Source organism: Eptatretus burgeri, chromosome 10, assembly GCF_056783735.1.
Source record: "Eptatretus burgeri isolate ZD-2024b chromosome 10, Ebu_testis_v1, whole genome shotgun sequence".
NCBI lineage: Eukaryota > Metazoa > Chordata > Myxini > Myxiniformes > Myxinidae > Eptatretus > Eptatretus burgeri.
This window is the reverse complement of record NC_140970.1, coordinates 64,185,524-64,203,287: the sequence shown is the minus strand read 5'-3', so window position 1 is coordinate 64,203,287 and position 17,764 is coordinate 64,185,524. Positions and strand designations below refer to the sequence as shown.

Below are 17,764 nucleotides of genomic sequence, written 5' to 3'. Positions count from 1 at the left end.
ATGCACAACAGCGCGTCGCTACGTCCACTTTCCATCAGTACTCCAGGGGCCTCTGTCTTGCCATCCCCAAGGCAGATGCCTGGCCCATCACCATCTCTTTGGGATAGGACATTACAGGACATGAAGGGACCACCTCGGGTTAACCTGAGGAGACCGCTGTCTGGTGGACGTCTCCTCAGCACCACCCCACCACACACACCTCAGTGTGTTTTGCAGAATGAAGTGTTTTGTGGTGGCTGGAGTGCAAATCCTGCCACCAACCTCCTAGGAAAGGTAACAAACTGCAGGAGGATGTCCGCAGATGCAGTTGATACGAGATATGGATGGCCGTTGGCTCACCTTTTCATGGTCGAGAGTCGGCGACTAAACTGGCTCCCCCCAATCAGGTCCCCCTGGTGTGGAGGCCATCCTCCACCCTTTGGCAAGTTTTGTGTTTAATCCTGCTGGATGTCCATATCTGTAACCCTCCACACCAGGGGGACCTGGTGGGGGGCGCTGGTTTAGTCACCGACACTCGACCATGAACAGGTTAGTATGGGTTTACATGTTACCCGCAGTAAGTGAGAAATACCTCACCTCTTCATTTCACCTCTACTAATCCTGACAGCATCAGTACCCTCCAAATCAAAAACTGTTCACCTGCTTTGCGACTCCTGTTTCTCCACTCTTTTCTCGTTCCTTGTCTGATGGCCACTTGCCTGCATCATGAAAAGTTGTCAACATTGTTTGAATTCATACAAATGGTGCTAAAACTGGCCCTATTAACTATAGACCAGTCATCTTTCTCCCGTGCTGATGTAAAGTAATTGAATCGATAATTTTAGCAGAGCTAAAGACTCATACTTTTTTTTTCATTGCAGGTGTGAGGCTCATGAAAGAGCAAGGTAGAACTGCCAGTGGGAGAATCAAGGGAATGAACTAAGAGGAAAAGGGTCAAGAGAGTATGGGAGGAGACTGAAACTAGAAAGTTAGAATGGTTGATTGAGGAAAGGTTAATGGGGGTAATAAAGATCATAGATGGGAGAAGCAAGGAATAAAGTATTGTTGAGGTTGGTAGTCAATCTGGATTTTCGAAAGTTAACTATAAGGGGGTTCCTGCAAGGATCCTGGAGTTGCTTCGGAGGGTCAGATGACCGAGAGAGCAGAGGGAGCAATGTTGGAGAATAGACGGAGGAAAACAGAGACCACCGCCTTGCCTGCGATGTGAGAGCAAGAGACCTTGTACTTTGGCCTCATCAAGGGAGATTCCAATTTTTTTCTGAGAGCTTTCTCCACACCAAGCTGAACAGTTCACGCTTTGTATCCCACTGATAGGCTGGATCTGGATTCGGACCTGAACTAAAATCGAATCGGCTCGTTCTCCTCACCGAACCAACTCGTCCACCAAATTGCCACAACCCGTCCACGACTTGTTGGGATATCCTCCTCACAGACAAACACACAGACGAGCAGGGGTGAAACGTAACGTCCGCCGGCCTTCGGTGGTGGAGCTAATAAATATCGATCATGCAATGGAGGGAGGACGGGGACATAACAGGGGGCGGGAGAGTTAAAGGTGAAAGAGAAAAGGGAAAGTATGTCATGCAAGGGTTAAGTGTGTGAACAGGACTTGGTTCTTATCCAACACCTAATCAGAGGCCATGTGCTTGGGAAGCAACATTACCATCTTGTTTCACTCTACGGTATTTAAATAGTCACCGACTTGTCCACAAAAAGCCGTGTATAAATCCTCGATTGACCCCTAAAGGACCACCCGGTCGCTCCTCCGTTTTTCATGTGTTACCTGTGATGTTTGAACGGAATTGATATCAAGGGAGAAGTGCATCATCAGTTTTTATTGACCGCATAGTCAAACTGCAACTTCGTAGTAACTAATTTTAACGCAACGATTCTTTGTGCCAATAATGTCGGGTAGTCGTAGTTCATTGAGGAGGGTAGGCTCGGTTCCCGTGTCGGTGCGTTGCACGTGCTGCTCGAGCCGACGACGCTTTCCTTTTTGGCGTCTCTGTGCCATGGCAACCATGGCGTGACGTTGGGTGTTGCCGAGTGACGTTGACATGCAGTTAGCACGGCCCGGGAAATGACGCCACGTGGGTGGCTTCCCAGCCCGCCCTCACTCCCGAGTTGTTTACATCGCACACGCTGGGCTTCCGGTCATACGAGAGAAGGTGGGAAGGTAGGAGAGGATGTGTCGAAAGTGCAGAAAGAGGGGAGATGTTATAAATAAGGGAAGTGAGCGACGGGTTTGCATGTAGGGAAGGATAGATGAAAGGAGAGGAGGAGGAAGATGGATGGGGCGAACGTCGGGCGGGGAGGGAGGGAGTGGAAGAGAAGGTCAGTTTTGGAGTGGTGGATGGGGGGTTGGGGGGGGAGTTTGTGTAGGAGGGGAGAAGAGGTTTGGACAGCGTTGGCAGGTCTTGAGACAAGGTTACACCGTCTATGTACGTACAGTACATTCACATTTTGAGAGTGCATAGTGTGGCACTTTTCTTTTGTAACAGTTTCGCATGTAAATCCATGTGTCCATGGCCTTCCTGTGTTGGCCTCGCCTCCATCCATCCATTCTTGGACCTCTTTCCCACCATTTTACCCTTTTGAGCGGACTACCGCGAGCGTTGAGATAACACCGAGGGCAAGGCTTTGGCGGCGGGGCGTTGAGAGCGAGCCGACGGGGAAGGCAGAGCTTGTTCGAGCCGTTGGCTTGTGTCGGCAGTTTGGGGAGGGGAGGGTGCGTGGCTGTGTGCAGCCAGGGGCGTCTGCTTTCACTGCCTGCACTTTATTCTTAATCCTGTGACGGCATCTCCACGAACTCGCACTCTTTAACCAGATGACGTGCCGAAACGTCACCGTGGTGTTCTTTATTTGCTCTCACCTGCTGGATGATCACCAACGAATAAACTCGTTTTTTTTTGGTTTTGAGACATCTGGAGGGTCGTTTGATGATTCGTCTGGTCCGACGTCAGGACAAGTTTTTGTTGTAACGAGCTCTGTGTTTTTGCTTCTCATTCCGAGCCATCCCTCCCTTCCCTCCTCCCCATTTCCTCATGAAAATCTGCCATTCTTACGAGACTTTAATCACGCTTCGTTAGACACATGTTTTGGCTCTGTTTTCCCACAAAGTCGAGGCTCGTGGAAGAGCTAGGATACTGGACGGATTGCGACGCAACGGAGCAAAAGGAACTGCGGAGAGTGGGGTTGGGGGTGCACCTACAGCGGAGTTGAAGGACAAAATGGAGGGAGACTTGGACAATTCGGGGATGTGGGTTCGGGGAGGGATGTACGGGGTGGAAAATATGGATACAGAAGGAAACTCAGGAAGAAAGAAATGGAAATTTGTTGGGAGATGGGTCTGTTCTGGTGAGGAATGAATGGGGGTAGAAATTGTCATGGCTTTGGATGGGGGATGATCATGAATCCCCACTTCATCCATTTTTCTACAAAAAAAGTGTTTTTTTTTTTTGTTTTTTTTTTAATTGTTATGAGGTCTGAGCAATTTGATGACCGTCTTCATCAGATCTCATGAATTTTTGCATGAAGATAAGGGCTGCTCTGGCCTCTCACCACGGTCACATATCTTCACCTCTCTCACTACGATGACATGCTTTTACCACTCTTTCGCCAGTCACATGCTTTTACCTCCTCTCTCACCAGGATCACCCGCCTTCAACTCATACCATGATCATCCACTTTTACACCTCTCTCATCATGATCACCCATCTTTAACTCTCACCATGATCACACATCTTTAACTCTCACCATGATCACCCAACTTTAACTCTCACCATGATCACACATCTTTAACTCTCACCATGATCACCCAACTTTAACTGTTACCATGATCACGCATCTTTAACATTTACCATGATCACCCATCTTCAACTCTTACCAGGATCACCTGCCTTCAACTCATACCATGATCACCCAACTTTACCTCTCTCTCACCCAACTTTACCTCTCTCTCACCATGATCACCCAACTTTACCTCTCTCTCACCATGATCATCCACTTTTACTCCTCTCTCACCATGATCACCCATCTTTAACTCTCACCATGTTCACCCAACTTTAACTCTTACCATGATCACGCATCTTTAACATTTACCATGATCACCCATCTTCAACTCTTACCAGGATCACCTGCCTTCAACTCGTACCATGATCACCCAACTTTACCTCTCTCTCACCATGATCACCCAACTTTACCTCTCTCTCACCATGATCATCCACTTTTACACCTCTCTCACCATGATCACCCATCTTTAACTCTCACCATGATCACCCAACTTTAACTCTTACCATGATCACCAAACTTTAACTGTTACCATGATCACGCATCTTTAACATTTACCATGATCACCCATCTTCAACTCTTACCAGGATCACCTGCCTTCAACTCATACCATGATCACCCAACTTTACCTCTCTCTCACCATGATCACCCAACTTTACCTCTCTCTCACCATGATCATCCACTTTTACACCTCTCTCACCATGATCACCCATCTTTAACTTTAACTCATAACATGAGAATTATGCACCGCACGTTATTTTAAGAGCTTTGATTTTCTGAGAAATTTGTGGAATATTAATTTTTTTATTGGATGAAAGTTAGGAGTTGTGCAACTTCCTGTTTTATAAGCATGTCCTGAAGACGTACGGCTGTTTACGAACTTAAATTCCTGAATATTTTGCATACATATTTAAATGTCATTTTAGCTTTACTTTTCATGGCAATCTATATTCCTTCACATTTTCCACACCATTATGAAAAATGTTGTGATGTGGTTGCACCAAACTCATCAACGCTGAACTTGACAACTTTTTGAGTGCTAAAATGAAACAATTCTGCACAACGTTGTATTGTTTTGGTTTGGTAGTTTTGAACAACTCAACCAAGGCAACAAATTCTGCACCTCATGTTGGATTTAACATGGCCCTTCTTGATTTATGCATGCCACGAGTATGATGGAAACACAATGATGTGTACATTTGAGGTAAACATTTCTTTTCCTGGACGTTTGTTCATTTTGTCTGTCCCAACAATTGGGATCTCCTTTCTGACAGTCATTTGCCAACCATTTTGCGGTGCAGACATTTGATGACCACTTCAACTTTTCACGGGAATCCACACCACACTGATGAGGACCAGTGAGGACCTTTTACCTCCTCTCTCACCAGGATCACCCACCTTCAACTCATACCATGATCATCCACTTTTACACCTCTCTCATCATGATCACCCATCTTTAACTCTCACCATGATCACACATCTTTAACTCTCACCATGATCACACATCTTTAACTCTCACCATGATCACACATCTTTAACTCTCACCATGATCACACATCTTTAACTCTCACCATGATCACACATCTTTAACTCTCACCATGATCACACATCTTTAACTCTCATCATGATCACCCATCTTTAACTCTCACCATGATCACACATCTTTAACTCTCACCATGATCACCCAACTTTAACTGTTACCATGATCACGCATCTTTAACATTTACCATGATCACCCATCTTTAACTCTTACCAGGATCACCTGCCTTCAACTCATACCATGATCACCCAACTTTACCTCTCTCTCACCATGATCACCCAACTTTACCTCTCTCTCACCATGATCATCCACTTTTACACCTCTCTCACCATGATCACCCATCTTTAACTCTCACCATGATCACCCAACTTTAACTCTTACCATGATCACCCAACTTTAACTGTTACCATGATCACGCATCTTTAACATTTACCATGATCACCCATCTTTAACTCTTACCAGGATCACCTGCCTTCAACTCATACCATGATCACCCAACTTTACCTCTCTCTCACCATGATCACCCAACTTTACCTCTCTCTCACCATGATCATCCACTTTTACACCTCTCTCACCATGATCACCCATCTTTAACTCTCCCCATGATCACACATCTTTAACTCTCACCATGATCACACATCTTTAACTCTCATCATGATCACCCATCTTTAACTCTCACCATGATCACACATCTTTAACTCTCACCATGATCACCCAACTTTAACTGTTACCATGATCACACATCTTCAACATTTACCATGATCACCCATCTTCAACTCATACCATGATCATCCAACTTTACCTCTCTCTCACCATGATCACCCAACTTTACCTCTCTCTCACCATGATCATCCACTTTTACACCTCTCTCACCATGATCACCCATCTTTAACTCTCACCATGATCACCCAACTTTAACTCTCACCATGATCACCCAACTTTAACTCTCACCATGATCACCCATCTTTAACTCTCCCCATGATCACACATCTTTAACTCTCACCATGATCACACATCTTTAACTCTCATCATGATCACCCATCTTTAACTCTCACCATGATCACCCATCTTTAACTCTCACCATGATCACCCAACTTTAACTCTTACCATGATCACCCAACTTTAACTCTTACCATGATCACGCATCTTTAACATTTACCATGATCACCCATCTTTAACTCTTACCAGGATCACCTGCCTTCAACTCATACCATGATCACCCAACTTTACCTCTCTCTCACCATGATCACCCAACTTTACCTCTCTCTCACCATGATCATCCACTTTTACACCTCTCTCATCATGATCACCCATCTTTAACTCTCCCCATGATCACCCAACTTTAACTCTTACCATGATCACCCAACTTTAACTCTTACCATGATCACGCATCTTTAACATTTACCATGATCACCCATCTTTAACTCTCACCATGATCACCCATGTTTAACTCTTACCATGATCACCCATCTTTAACGCTTACCATGATGACCCATATTTAACTCTTACCATGATGACCCATCTTTAACTCTCACCATGATCACCCATCTTTAACTCTTACCATGATCACCCATCTTTAACATTTACCATGATCACCCATCTTTAACTCTTACCATGATCACCCTTCTTTAATATTTACCATGATCACCCATCTTTAACGCTTACCATGATGACCCATCTTCAACTCTTGCCATGATCACACATCTTTAATGCTTACCATGATCACCCACCTTTACCCCTCTCTCTCACCAAGATCACCCATCTTTAACTCTTGCCATGATCACCCATCTTTAACTCTTACAAAGATCACCCATCTTTAACTCTTACCATGATCACCCATCTTTAACTCTTACCATGATCACCCATCTTTAACTCTTACAAAGATCACCCATCTTTAACTCTTACAGAGATCACCCATCTTTAACTCTTACCATGATCACCCATCTTTAACGCTTACCATGATGACCCATATTTAACGCTTACCATGATGACCCATATTTAACTCTTACCATGATGACCCATCTTTAACTCTCACCATGATCACCCATCTTTAACTCTTACCATGATCACCCATCTTTAACATTTACCATGATCACCCATCTTTAACTCTTACCATGATCACCCTTCTTTAACATTTACCATGATCACCCATCTTTAACGCTTACCATGATGACCCATCTTCAACTCTTGCCATGATCACACATCTTTAATGCTTACCATGATCACCCACCTTTACCCCTCTCTCTCACCAAGATCACCCATCTTTAACTCTTGCCATGATCACCCATCTTTAACTCTTACAAAGATCACCCATCTTTAACTCTTACCATGATCACCCATCTTTAACTCTTACAAAGATCACCCATCTTTAACTCTTACAGAGATCACCCATCTTTAACTCTTACCATGATCACCCATCTTTAACGCTTACCATGATGACCCATATTTAACGCTTACCATGATGACCCATATTTAACTCTTACCATGATCACCCATATTTAACTCTTACCATGATCACCCATCTTCAACTCTTATCATGATCACATATCTTTAACGCTTACCATGATCACCCACCTTTACCCCTCTCTCTCACCAAGATCACCCATCTTTAACTCTTGACATGATCACCCATCGTTAACTCTTACAAAGATCACCCATCTTCAACTCTTACCATGATCACCCATCTTCAACTCTTACCATGATCACCCATCTGCAACGCTTACCATGATCACCCATATTTAAGTCTTACCATGATGACCCATCTTCAACTCTTACCATGATCACCCATCTTCAACTCTTACCATGATCACCCATCTGCAACGCTTACCATGATCACCCATATTTAAGTCTTACCATGATCACCCATCTTCAACTCTTATCATGATCACATATCTTTAACGCTTACCATGATCACCCACCTTTACCCCTCTCTCTCACCAAGATCACCCATCTTTAACTCTTGACATGATCACCCATCGTTAACTCTTACAAAGATCACCCATCTTCAACTCTTACCATGATCACCCATCTTCAACTCTTACCATGATCACCCATCAGCAACGCTTACCATGATCACCCATATTTAAGTCTTACCATGATGACCCATCTTCAACTCTTATCATGATCACATATCTTTAACACTTACCATGATCACCCTCCTTTACCCCTCTCTCTCACCAAGATCACCCATCTTTAACTCTTACAAAGATCACCCATCTTTAACTCTTACCATGATCACCCATCTTTAACTCTTACAGAGATCACCCATCTTTAACTCTTACAGAGATCACCCATCTTTAACTCTTACCATGATCACCCATCTTTAACGCTTACCATGATGACCCATATTTAACTCTTACAAAGATCACCCATCTTTAACTCTTACAAAGATCACCCATCTTTAACTCTTACAGAGATCACCCATCTTTATCTCTTACCATGATCACCCATCTTTAACTCTTACCATGATCACCCATCTTTAACTCTTACAAAGATCACCCATCTTTAACTCTTACAGAGATCACCCATCTTTATCTCTTACCATGATCACCCATCTTTAACGCTTACCATGATAACCCATATTTAACTCTTACAAAGATCACCCATCTTTAACTCTTACCATGATCACCCATCTTTAACGCTTACCATGATGACCCATATTTAACTCTTACAAAGATCACCCATCTTTAACTCTTACCATGATCACCCATCTTTAACTCTTACAAAGATCACCCATCTTTAACTCTTACAGAGATCACCCATCTTTATCTCTTACCATGATCACCCATCTTTAACGCTTACCATGATGACCCATATTTAACTCTTACAAAGATCACCCATCTTTAACTCTTACAGCGATCACCCATCTTTAACTCTTACCATGATCACCCATCTTTAACGCTTACCATGATAACCCATATTTAACTCTTACAAAGATCACCCATCTTTAACTCTTACCATGATCACCCATCTTTAACGCTTACCATGATGACCCATATTTAACTCTTACAAAGATCACCCATCTTTAACTCTTACCATGATCACCCATCTTTAACTCTTACAAAGATCACCCATCTTTAACTCTTACCATGATCACCCATCTTTAACTTTTACAAAGATCACCCATTTTTAACTCTTGCCATGGAAACTCACGTTTGCCTTGGCTGTGGATGGCCTGTGAAGTGTTTCTTTGAAGGTATTAGTGACATGAGACCATTTTTGCACTGAATTTACTTCTGGTGGGAGGGGAAGGATTGGGGGAGTGGGGGGTGGGGGGGATCTTGAACTGCTTCACGTTTGCTTGATGTAACAATCGAGAAATGGTGAAATGAAAGCTTTTTTTTTCTTTCCCCACCATGCTTTGCTGCTCATATTTTAAATCAGAAGATAAATCGAGTTTTGTATTTCGGTCAACGTGTTAAATATCAATATTCCATCTCTATCTATTTTTTTAAACGTTGAAGGGATGAACAAAGCTGTAAACATTGGTAAAACGAAATGCTCGGAGGATCTCACTGCAGATCAGAGAACCAAACTGACCTGAAGGAGAACTATATTTATTTCTATTAAGCACATATCTCAACTTGAGTGCTATTTGTGCTGTTTTTGAGCAGGCAGGGAGAGGCATTGTTCTCCAAATCGACAACAACACTTGTTTTCTCCGCATCAAAAATTTGGTAATAGGGTTGTTCCAAAGTTGCAGGAGTGGGATCTTCATTGGCACCATGGAATCTTTTGATTTATATCTCTTTCTAAACTCGCATGTGCTTGTTATATTCCGTTTCTTTCATCAGTCTGACACATTTGTTTTTGTTTCAGAGTTTAATGCAGAAGTTTATGACGTTCATTTTGGGCCTGACAAAAATTTAGCATCGAGTTGTCATCAAACCTTTACGGAAAGCAGGTGCCGGCTCCAAAGAAAGCAGGTTTTATCTTGTTTGGCATGACAGCGTTTATTCCTTTACCTGTATCGAGCATTATGTTTGCTTCTCCTATTTCTCTTTATCTTAGCTTTTGCTTTTGTTATTTTCTTCCATTCTTCTCTTCCTTCTTCTACTCTTCTTTTTTTTTCTCTTCATTTCCTTCCTCTTCGACAACCTTTTCTCCATCCTCTTTCTCTTGTTATTCTACTCTTCCTTTTCTTTCTTTCTTCGTCTCTTTCATTTCTTCCTCTTCACCACCTTTTGTTCCTCTTCTCTTCCTTTTTGTTTGTCTTCTTTCTCTTTACTTCAGTCACCAAAAGTGAAGGAGGTTATGTTTTCACCCCCTTTCTGTCTGTTGTTTCTATTTGATAGACATCAAATGATTTAGTGATGGCAGTCTATTTGTCTGTCTGTTTGTCTGCGTGCAGGATATTTCAAAAAGTTGGGGACGGATCCGGATGAATATTTGTGGACAGGTTGAGTGTGTGACAAGGACGAACTGATTCGATTTTGGTGAAGATCTGGATCCGGATCCAGATCCGACTATGAGAATTTTTGAAGTGGTTCTTCACTATTGAGAGATCGGGCTAAAAATGATACACAGCACGACGTCACAAAAAGTTGTGGACTGATTCGGACGAAACTTGGTGGACAGGTTGGGTGTGTGTCAAGGACGAATTGGTTCGATTTTGGTGAAGATCCGAATCCGGATCTGGATAAGAGGATTATTTAATTTTTAAAGTCACTCTTCACCATTGAGAGATGGGACCAAAAACGATATCATATTGTATAGCATGATATTTCAAAAATGTATTAGGCCCGATATGTTCTCGTGGATCAGGCATTACGTGGAGGAGGTACGCGCTCTACCGAGTGCCCTTCTAGTCGTCTCTGTTATACCCCCACCCCACATTTTCCCCCTTTCTTTTCCTTATTTTTCTTATGATATTAACACTTCTTCTTATTGCACATTCACTTCTTCCTATGAATCTTCTTCTACCTGTTCTTCCCATACTGAACTTCCTCTTGTACCCCTCAATTTTTCTTTGGTGGCATCGAGTCTAACATCATTTGTTTTCACGAATAACGTGTCACTAAACTTGTATATTGCCCCGACGTGTAACTTTCTTTCACGTTTTCTATGACGCATTCGTGAAATGTTGCATTGTGGTTGCAGTGAACTGTTCAACAATTAGCATTCCTTTTTCGATTACTTTTACAACATGAGAATTATGCACCGCACGTTATTTTAAGAGCTTTGATTTTCTGAGAAATTTGTGGAATATTAATTTTTTTATTGGATGAAAGTTAGGAGTTGTGCAACTTCCTGTTTTATAAGCATGTCCTGAAGACGAACGGCTGTTTACGAACTTAAATTCCTGAATATTTTGCATACATATTTAAATGTCATTTTAGCTTTAGTTTTCATGGCAATCTATATTCCTTCATATTGAAAAATGTTGTGATGTGGTTGCACCAAACTCGTCAACGCTGAACTTGACACCTTTTTGAGTGCTAAAATGAAACAATTCTGCACAACGTTGTATTGTTTTGGTTTGGTAGTTTTGAACAACTCAACCAAGGCAACAAATTCTGCACCTCATGTTGGATTTAACATGGCCCTTCTTGATTTATGCATGCCACGAGTATGATGGAAACACAATGATGTGTACATTTGAGGTAAACATTTCTTTTCCTGGACGTTTGTTCATTTTGTCTGTCCCAACAATTGGGATCTCCTTTCTGACAGTCATTTGCCAACCATTTTGCGGTGCAGACATTTGATGACCACTTCAACTTTTCACGGGAATCCACACCACACTGATGAGGACCAGTGAGCCAGAAACACATCCTTGTAGTGATTGTTTTCATGGGGGAGGTGGGTTAATGAAGTTGGCAGCTGTCATTGCTCCAAATCCTTTTAAAGCTTTCATACTAACTGACACTGGGGAGTGGAATCGCAGTTAACCCTGTGTTTAACATTGGGTGGTTCTATGTTTTTCCTTTTTGCACAGACTGCGATTAACCCAGAAGCTTACTTTTTTTTAAATTTAAACATCTTATTTCCCAGCTGAATTTCAGACACATTGTTAACTGTGTAATAGATTCCGAAACAGTCTGGACACATCGCTGGAACTCCTGTCATTCAGGAGCCTTGATGAAAGTGCTGGTCTGGCACATGGGTTCATGACTCCACAACAGGTTGAAAGAAGTTTGATGTGGATATTTTCCTACACATGATGGTTTACCAGCTAAGCTTCTGGAGAGAATCTACTCCATGCTGATGACAGCCAGTGAGACAGAATTCATCCATCGATTGATTTCTTTCCTAAGGTGGGACTGGTCCTTGCCACAAAGCCTGAGAGGAGCAGTGTAGCAACTGTCACTACATTTAGAGTGGGATATATATATATATATATATATATATATATATATATATATATATATATATATATATATATATATATATATATATATATATATATATATATATATATATATACACACACACATGTAGATTTATACTGCTGTTCAAAAGTCTGAGACATTTTACTTTTTTCTACTCCAATTCATGAGGAAACTAAAAGTTGTGTTCAATGTAAATTCAGTAAAGTACACATTTATGAAAAAGAAAATCTGATTTAAATAACCAAATGTATACATGGTATACCTTGATATTAACCAATAGCAAATGCATCGACTCTTTTTCCTTCAAAACCATACATTTAATTTTTTCTATGGACACTTACAAATACTTTTTGTTTTAAACTCTTGTGAAATGGTGTTTCACACTTCTTCCAAGACCTTCCAAAGATCATCTAAGTTGCTTTTTTTCCTTTTTTGTTGTTGTTGTTGTCCTAATCGTTCCTTACAGCTTCAATGACATTGTTACACGGAAAGGGAGGGGAGGGATCCATAGCTCTGATGAGTTAAGAGTCGTATGGGCCATGTGCGCAAGTAGATTAGATTTACACCTGTATTATTCAAGTTAAAATATTTTATTCGCCCAATAATGGAAACTCGACCTGGTTACTTACGTTGCTCTCCATGCAATATTTGAACGGGATTTGGGGGGGGGGGACACGAATATTTTAATGAAGTACAAAACTATATCATCACAAATACATATCAGAGAGGAAAAAAATATAAGACATGGCTTCTTAACGAAAAAAAAAAATAAACAAACAAGTAGAGCTCCATTCAAAGTACACTGCCCCCATGCCAAATAAATAAATCCCAAATCCTCCAGCGCACGAAATTGCCGGGGCACCTCTGGCGCCCGGCGATGCTGCCGTGCAGCACATTGAAATGGAATTGGAAAGTAGCGGTGTACAATCATTGATTAATTACATACCACCACTGTTTCATCCGAATCTGTAACTTTTTGGAAATGAAGTAATTAATCGAAAAATGAATAATGAATCGATGAATTGATTAATCAATAAATCAAAAATACTCTTGATAGCCAAATCACTTGTTCACTGTCATGGCCAAATATATCAGTTTCCTAGCTCAAAAGGTGCCTGAGAAATTGCCCAATGAGAAAGAAAATAAATAATTAAGTAATTAATCAATTAATCAAAACATAAAAAATACGATTTTTTGCCAAGGCACTTGTTCACTATTGTACCCAAATCTAAGCTTCCTCGCTCAAAGGATGGTTGAGATATCACCCGGACAAGCATGAAAATAAACAAGAAAACAAAGAAACAAACGCAGTGAAAACTGAGCATGCCCTTTCGGTGCAAGTCATTGCAGGTGCCTTGCGTGCCCGGCTATCACGTTGTGCAGCACCTGGAAATGGAATAGGAAGGGGCGGTGTACAATGGATTAATCTACAAATGAATTGTGATCCTGATTCATACTACATCTGGGTGACTGTAATCTCTTCTCAGAGCGCATCAAATGGTAATATTGGTGCACAGGGCGATTACCATCAGCCATTATACTCTTAACCTTTTTCAAGATTCTCTGTGTACAAATGTCCTCCAAATCAATATATACACTACCGTTCATGAGTTTTAGAACACCCCCATTTTTCGAGTTTTTACTGAAATTTAAGCAGTTTAATGATTCAATGTACTCTGAAATTAAAGCATAGAACAAATAAACAATTGCAGATAAAAAATAAATCATGGGATCGTTTTGTTGAACAAAATTTAATCTAAATTTTTGAGTCATCAAAGTGGCCACCTTTTGCAGATATAACAGCCAAACATACTCGTGGCATTCTTTCTACAATGGAAATCAAATATAGTTCGGAAAGTTCTTCCCAACACTGTTGCAAAAGTTCCCACAAATGTGTTGCACTTGTAAGTTGCTTTGCTTTCACCCTTCTGTCCAGTTCATCCCAAACCAGCTCGATGGGGTTTAAGTCTGGAGACTGTGCTGGCCATTCCATGATTTGAAGCCTACCGTCTTGTTCTTTTCTTCTGAGGTAGTACTGACATAGCCTGGAGGTATGTTTTGGGTCGTTATCTTGCTGAAGGATGAACCCCTGACCAACTAGGCGTAGACCAGAGGGTATTGCATGGCGCTGCTAAATGCTGTGGTTGCCCTTTTGGTTCAACGTGCCAGTCACTCTGTGCAAGTTGCCCACTCTGGATCCAGCAAAAGAGCCCCAGATCATCACGCTTCCTCCTCCATGTTTGACAGTTGGTGTCACACACTGAGGAACCATCCTTTCACCTACTCGATGGCGTACAAAAACCCTGCGTGATGAACCGAAGATTTCAAATTTTGATTCATCGGTCCATTAAACCTTCTTCCAGTTTTCAGTCGTCCACTGGTGGTGCTTCATGGCCCAGACAAGCCTCTTTTTCTTATTTTGCCATCTTAGCAATGGCTTTCTTACTGCCACTCGACCTGTTAAACCTGCAGCTCGATGTCTTCTCTTCACCGTTGAAACTGAGACTTCCTTCGACCAGTGTTAAGGCGCTGTCACACCTTGACGATTTAGCCAGCGTATGCCGACTTATGAAAAAATTGTCTAAAACGCTGGCACACGTCGAATACGTTATGGGTAAGTTTTGTATACGTTAAGAGCACGCTGAAAAACACAGCCATACATCGTAGTACGCTGGCTTTTATCGTTCTACTTTGCAGTTGTCCTCAAATTTTAGCGTGCTTGAAATTTTATGACTTATGCCAGCGTATGACTCACACGTTCCGCTACGCTGGCCATAAGTTGTAGGCACGTTATACGATCGTTGACACACGTCGACACACGTTACTTGTAAGTTACTCATAAGTCGAAACACGTCGAGGTAATGATTAGAGCACCCGAAACTTATTTATAACATATGAGTAACGTGTTGTAGGCACGTTATACGATCGTTGACACACGTCGAGGCACGTTATGCGATCGTTGACACACGTCGAGGCATGTTACTTGTAAGTTACTCATAAGTCGAAACACGTCGAGGTAATGCTTAGCGTACCCAAAACTTATTTCTAACCTATGAGTCACGTGCTTTGAACCTCTGTGTAACGTACCTCCAACGCATATTGACGTATGTAGACGTATTTGAATGACGTCTTCCGGACGACCACAGAACTTACAGAACATGTTTCTAATTCACAGCTACCATATAATGGCGTATTGGCAGCGTTTAAAAAAACAACAATAGCTTCCGATATTTCGTCACGTGCCGTTACGTCACGTCCGATTGCCTCTTCAGTTTGCTCATGTCTTATTCTTAGTTCCTCCTCTGTGAATATTTTCTGTTTAAGGATATTGTCACGTCGACGTCGAAACTTAAAAGCAAATGTCCGAATATATTTTAAAATTCGTGACAGACTAAAATAATAATAATAATAAAAAACAACAACAACACCAACTTCAGATATTTTGTCACGTGCCTTCAAGGAGCCAAGGAGAAAAAAAAATGTGCCTTGACGGAGAAAATAAGTTTCGGGTATGCTAAACATTACCTCGACGTGTTTCGACTTATGAGTAACTTACAAGGAACTTGTGTCGACGTGTGTCAACGATCGCATATCGTGCCTACAACTTATTCCTAGTGTAGCGGAACGTGTGAACCATACGGTGAGTACGTCGTAAATTTTCAGCATGCTTGAAATTTCACGACGTACGAGATGTACCACGAAATATAACAGCATACTTCATCGTTTTTCAGTGTGCTCCTAACGTATACACAACTTACCCATACCGTATTCGATGTGTGCCAGCTTGGTTCGGCAAATTTTTCATAGGTCGGCATATGCTGGCTAAATCGTCAAGGTGTGACTGCGTGGTTGACACTTTCAATTTTCAGGTGGTTATGATTTAAAACGGCGTGCGGCAGGTTTTTAACAGGCTACGCCACGAGTTCGTCGGCGATACGTGCAGCACGCTATGCCTAAGGTAAACTATCGTTGGGCATAGGTTGTGAACGCCGACAACAGGCTAAGCTTTCGTTGGTATAAGTTATCTAGAAGACAACGAAACGTTCTGTGCCCGTTACTACTATGTTATGCATACAACCAACACGTTATGAATACGACCAAAACTTAAAAAAAAACATCAAAATTTCAGCGTACGCCAACGTTTTACATACATTTTATACGTTGCCATTGCTGGCTAAATCGTCAAGGTGTGACAGCGCCTTTAAGCTGTGCTTGAAGCTGCTGTCCTGTGAGCCATCTATCACGCAAGCTGTTGACTCTCAGAAACTTGTCTTCTGATTTTGTTGTGGCTTTGGGTCTGCCAGACCTTTTCCTGTTGGAGTTTACTTCAGTTTCCAAGTGCCTTTTGATGGTGGAGGAAACTGTACTCACCGACACCTGGGCTACTTTGCAATTCCTCTGAAGGAAAGACCTACACTTTTAAGGGTTATAATGGTCTGTCTGTCTTCCTTTATTAATTGTCTTTATCTCACCGTTATGATAGCAATATACCACTTCCTGCAGTGCAATTTTGTCCAAATAATGCTTCAGGGGGTGCAGCAACACAGTCTGTTCCAACACTGCTTTCATCCAGACAGAGGGTTTGGAACGAATCAACAAAAGTTGGGACACCTGTAGGAATTGTTTGCATCAACTTTCAAGGCTTAATTTACTTCTTTTGCTGCAGAACAGCTGCAGTTGCCAACCCATTACTTGTTCCCTGAAAGGGGCCTTTTTTACCAACTCTGAAATTTACATTATTTTTTCAGTTTTTGGTAACATAAACCTTTTTTTTTTAACCTCTGGCAGTTTACTGCTCAGCTTTGTACCATTTCATGTTATTCACTGGACTTGAACTGCTTAAATTTCAGTAAAAACTGGAAAAATGGGGATGTTCCAAAACTTTTGACCAGTAGTGTAGACCAATTACTCCACTGTCGTCCCAAGAAGGAAGCCCGACGTAAACGCGCACACGTGCGCACACACACACACACACACACACACACACACACACACACACACACACACACACACACACACACACACACACACACACACACACACACACACACACCTATTTCGTGCCTGGTTCATCAATCTCTTTACCTTTAGTAAATCAACTTTC

At 41.8% G+C, this 17,764-nt stretch overlaps 1 protein-coding gene across 13 annotated transcripts in view; it reads left to right on the top strand.

Moving 5' to 3' along the window:
• LOC147018718 (uncharacterized) overlaps positions 1-17,764 on the top strand; it is a 286,880-nt gene that overhangs the window by 169,030 nt on the left and 100,086 nt on the right. The window contains exon 1 of one of the 13 annotated variants that reach the window (XM_085898721.1): positions 2,205-2,334. The exons of 11 other annotated variants lie outside the window; for them this stretch is intronic. In XM_085898721.1, coding sequence (XP_085754847.1) covers positions 2,292-2,334 — 43 coding nt within the window. In that variant the 5' untranslated portion in view covers positions 2,205-2,291. Of the gene's footprint in view, positions 1-2,204; positions 2,335-11,789; positions 12,131-17,764 lie in introns of those variants that run through there. One more of the 13 variants, XM_085898719.1, reaches the window with a different exon arrangement.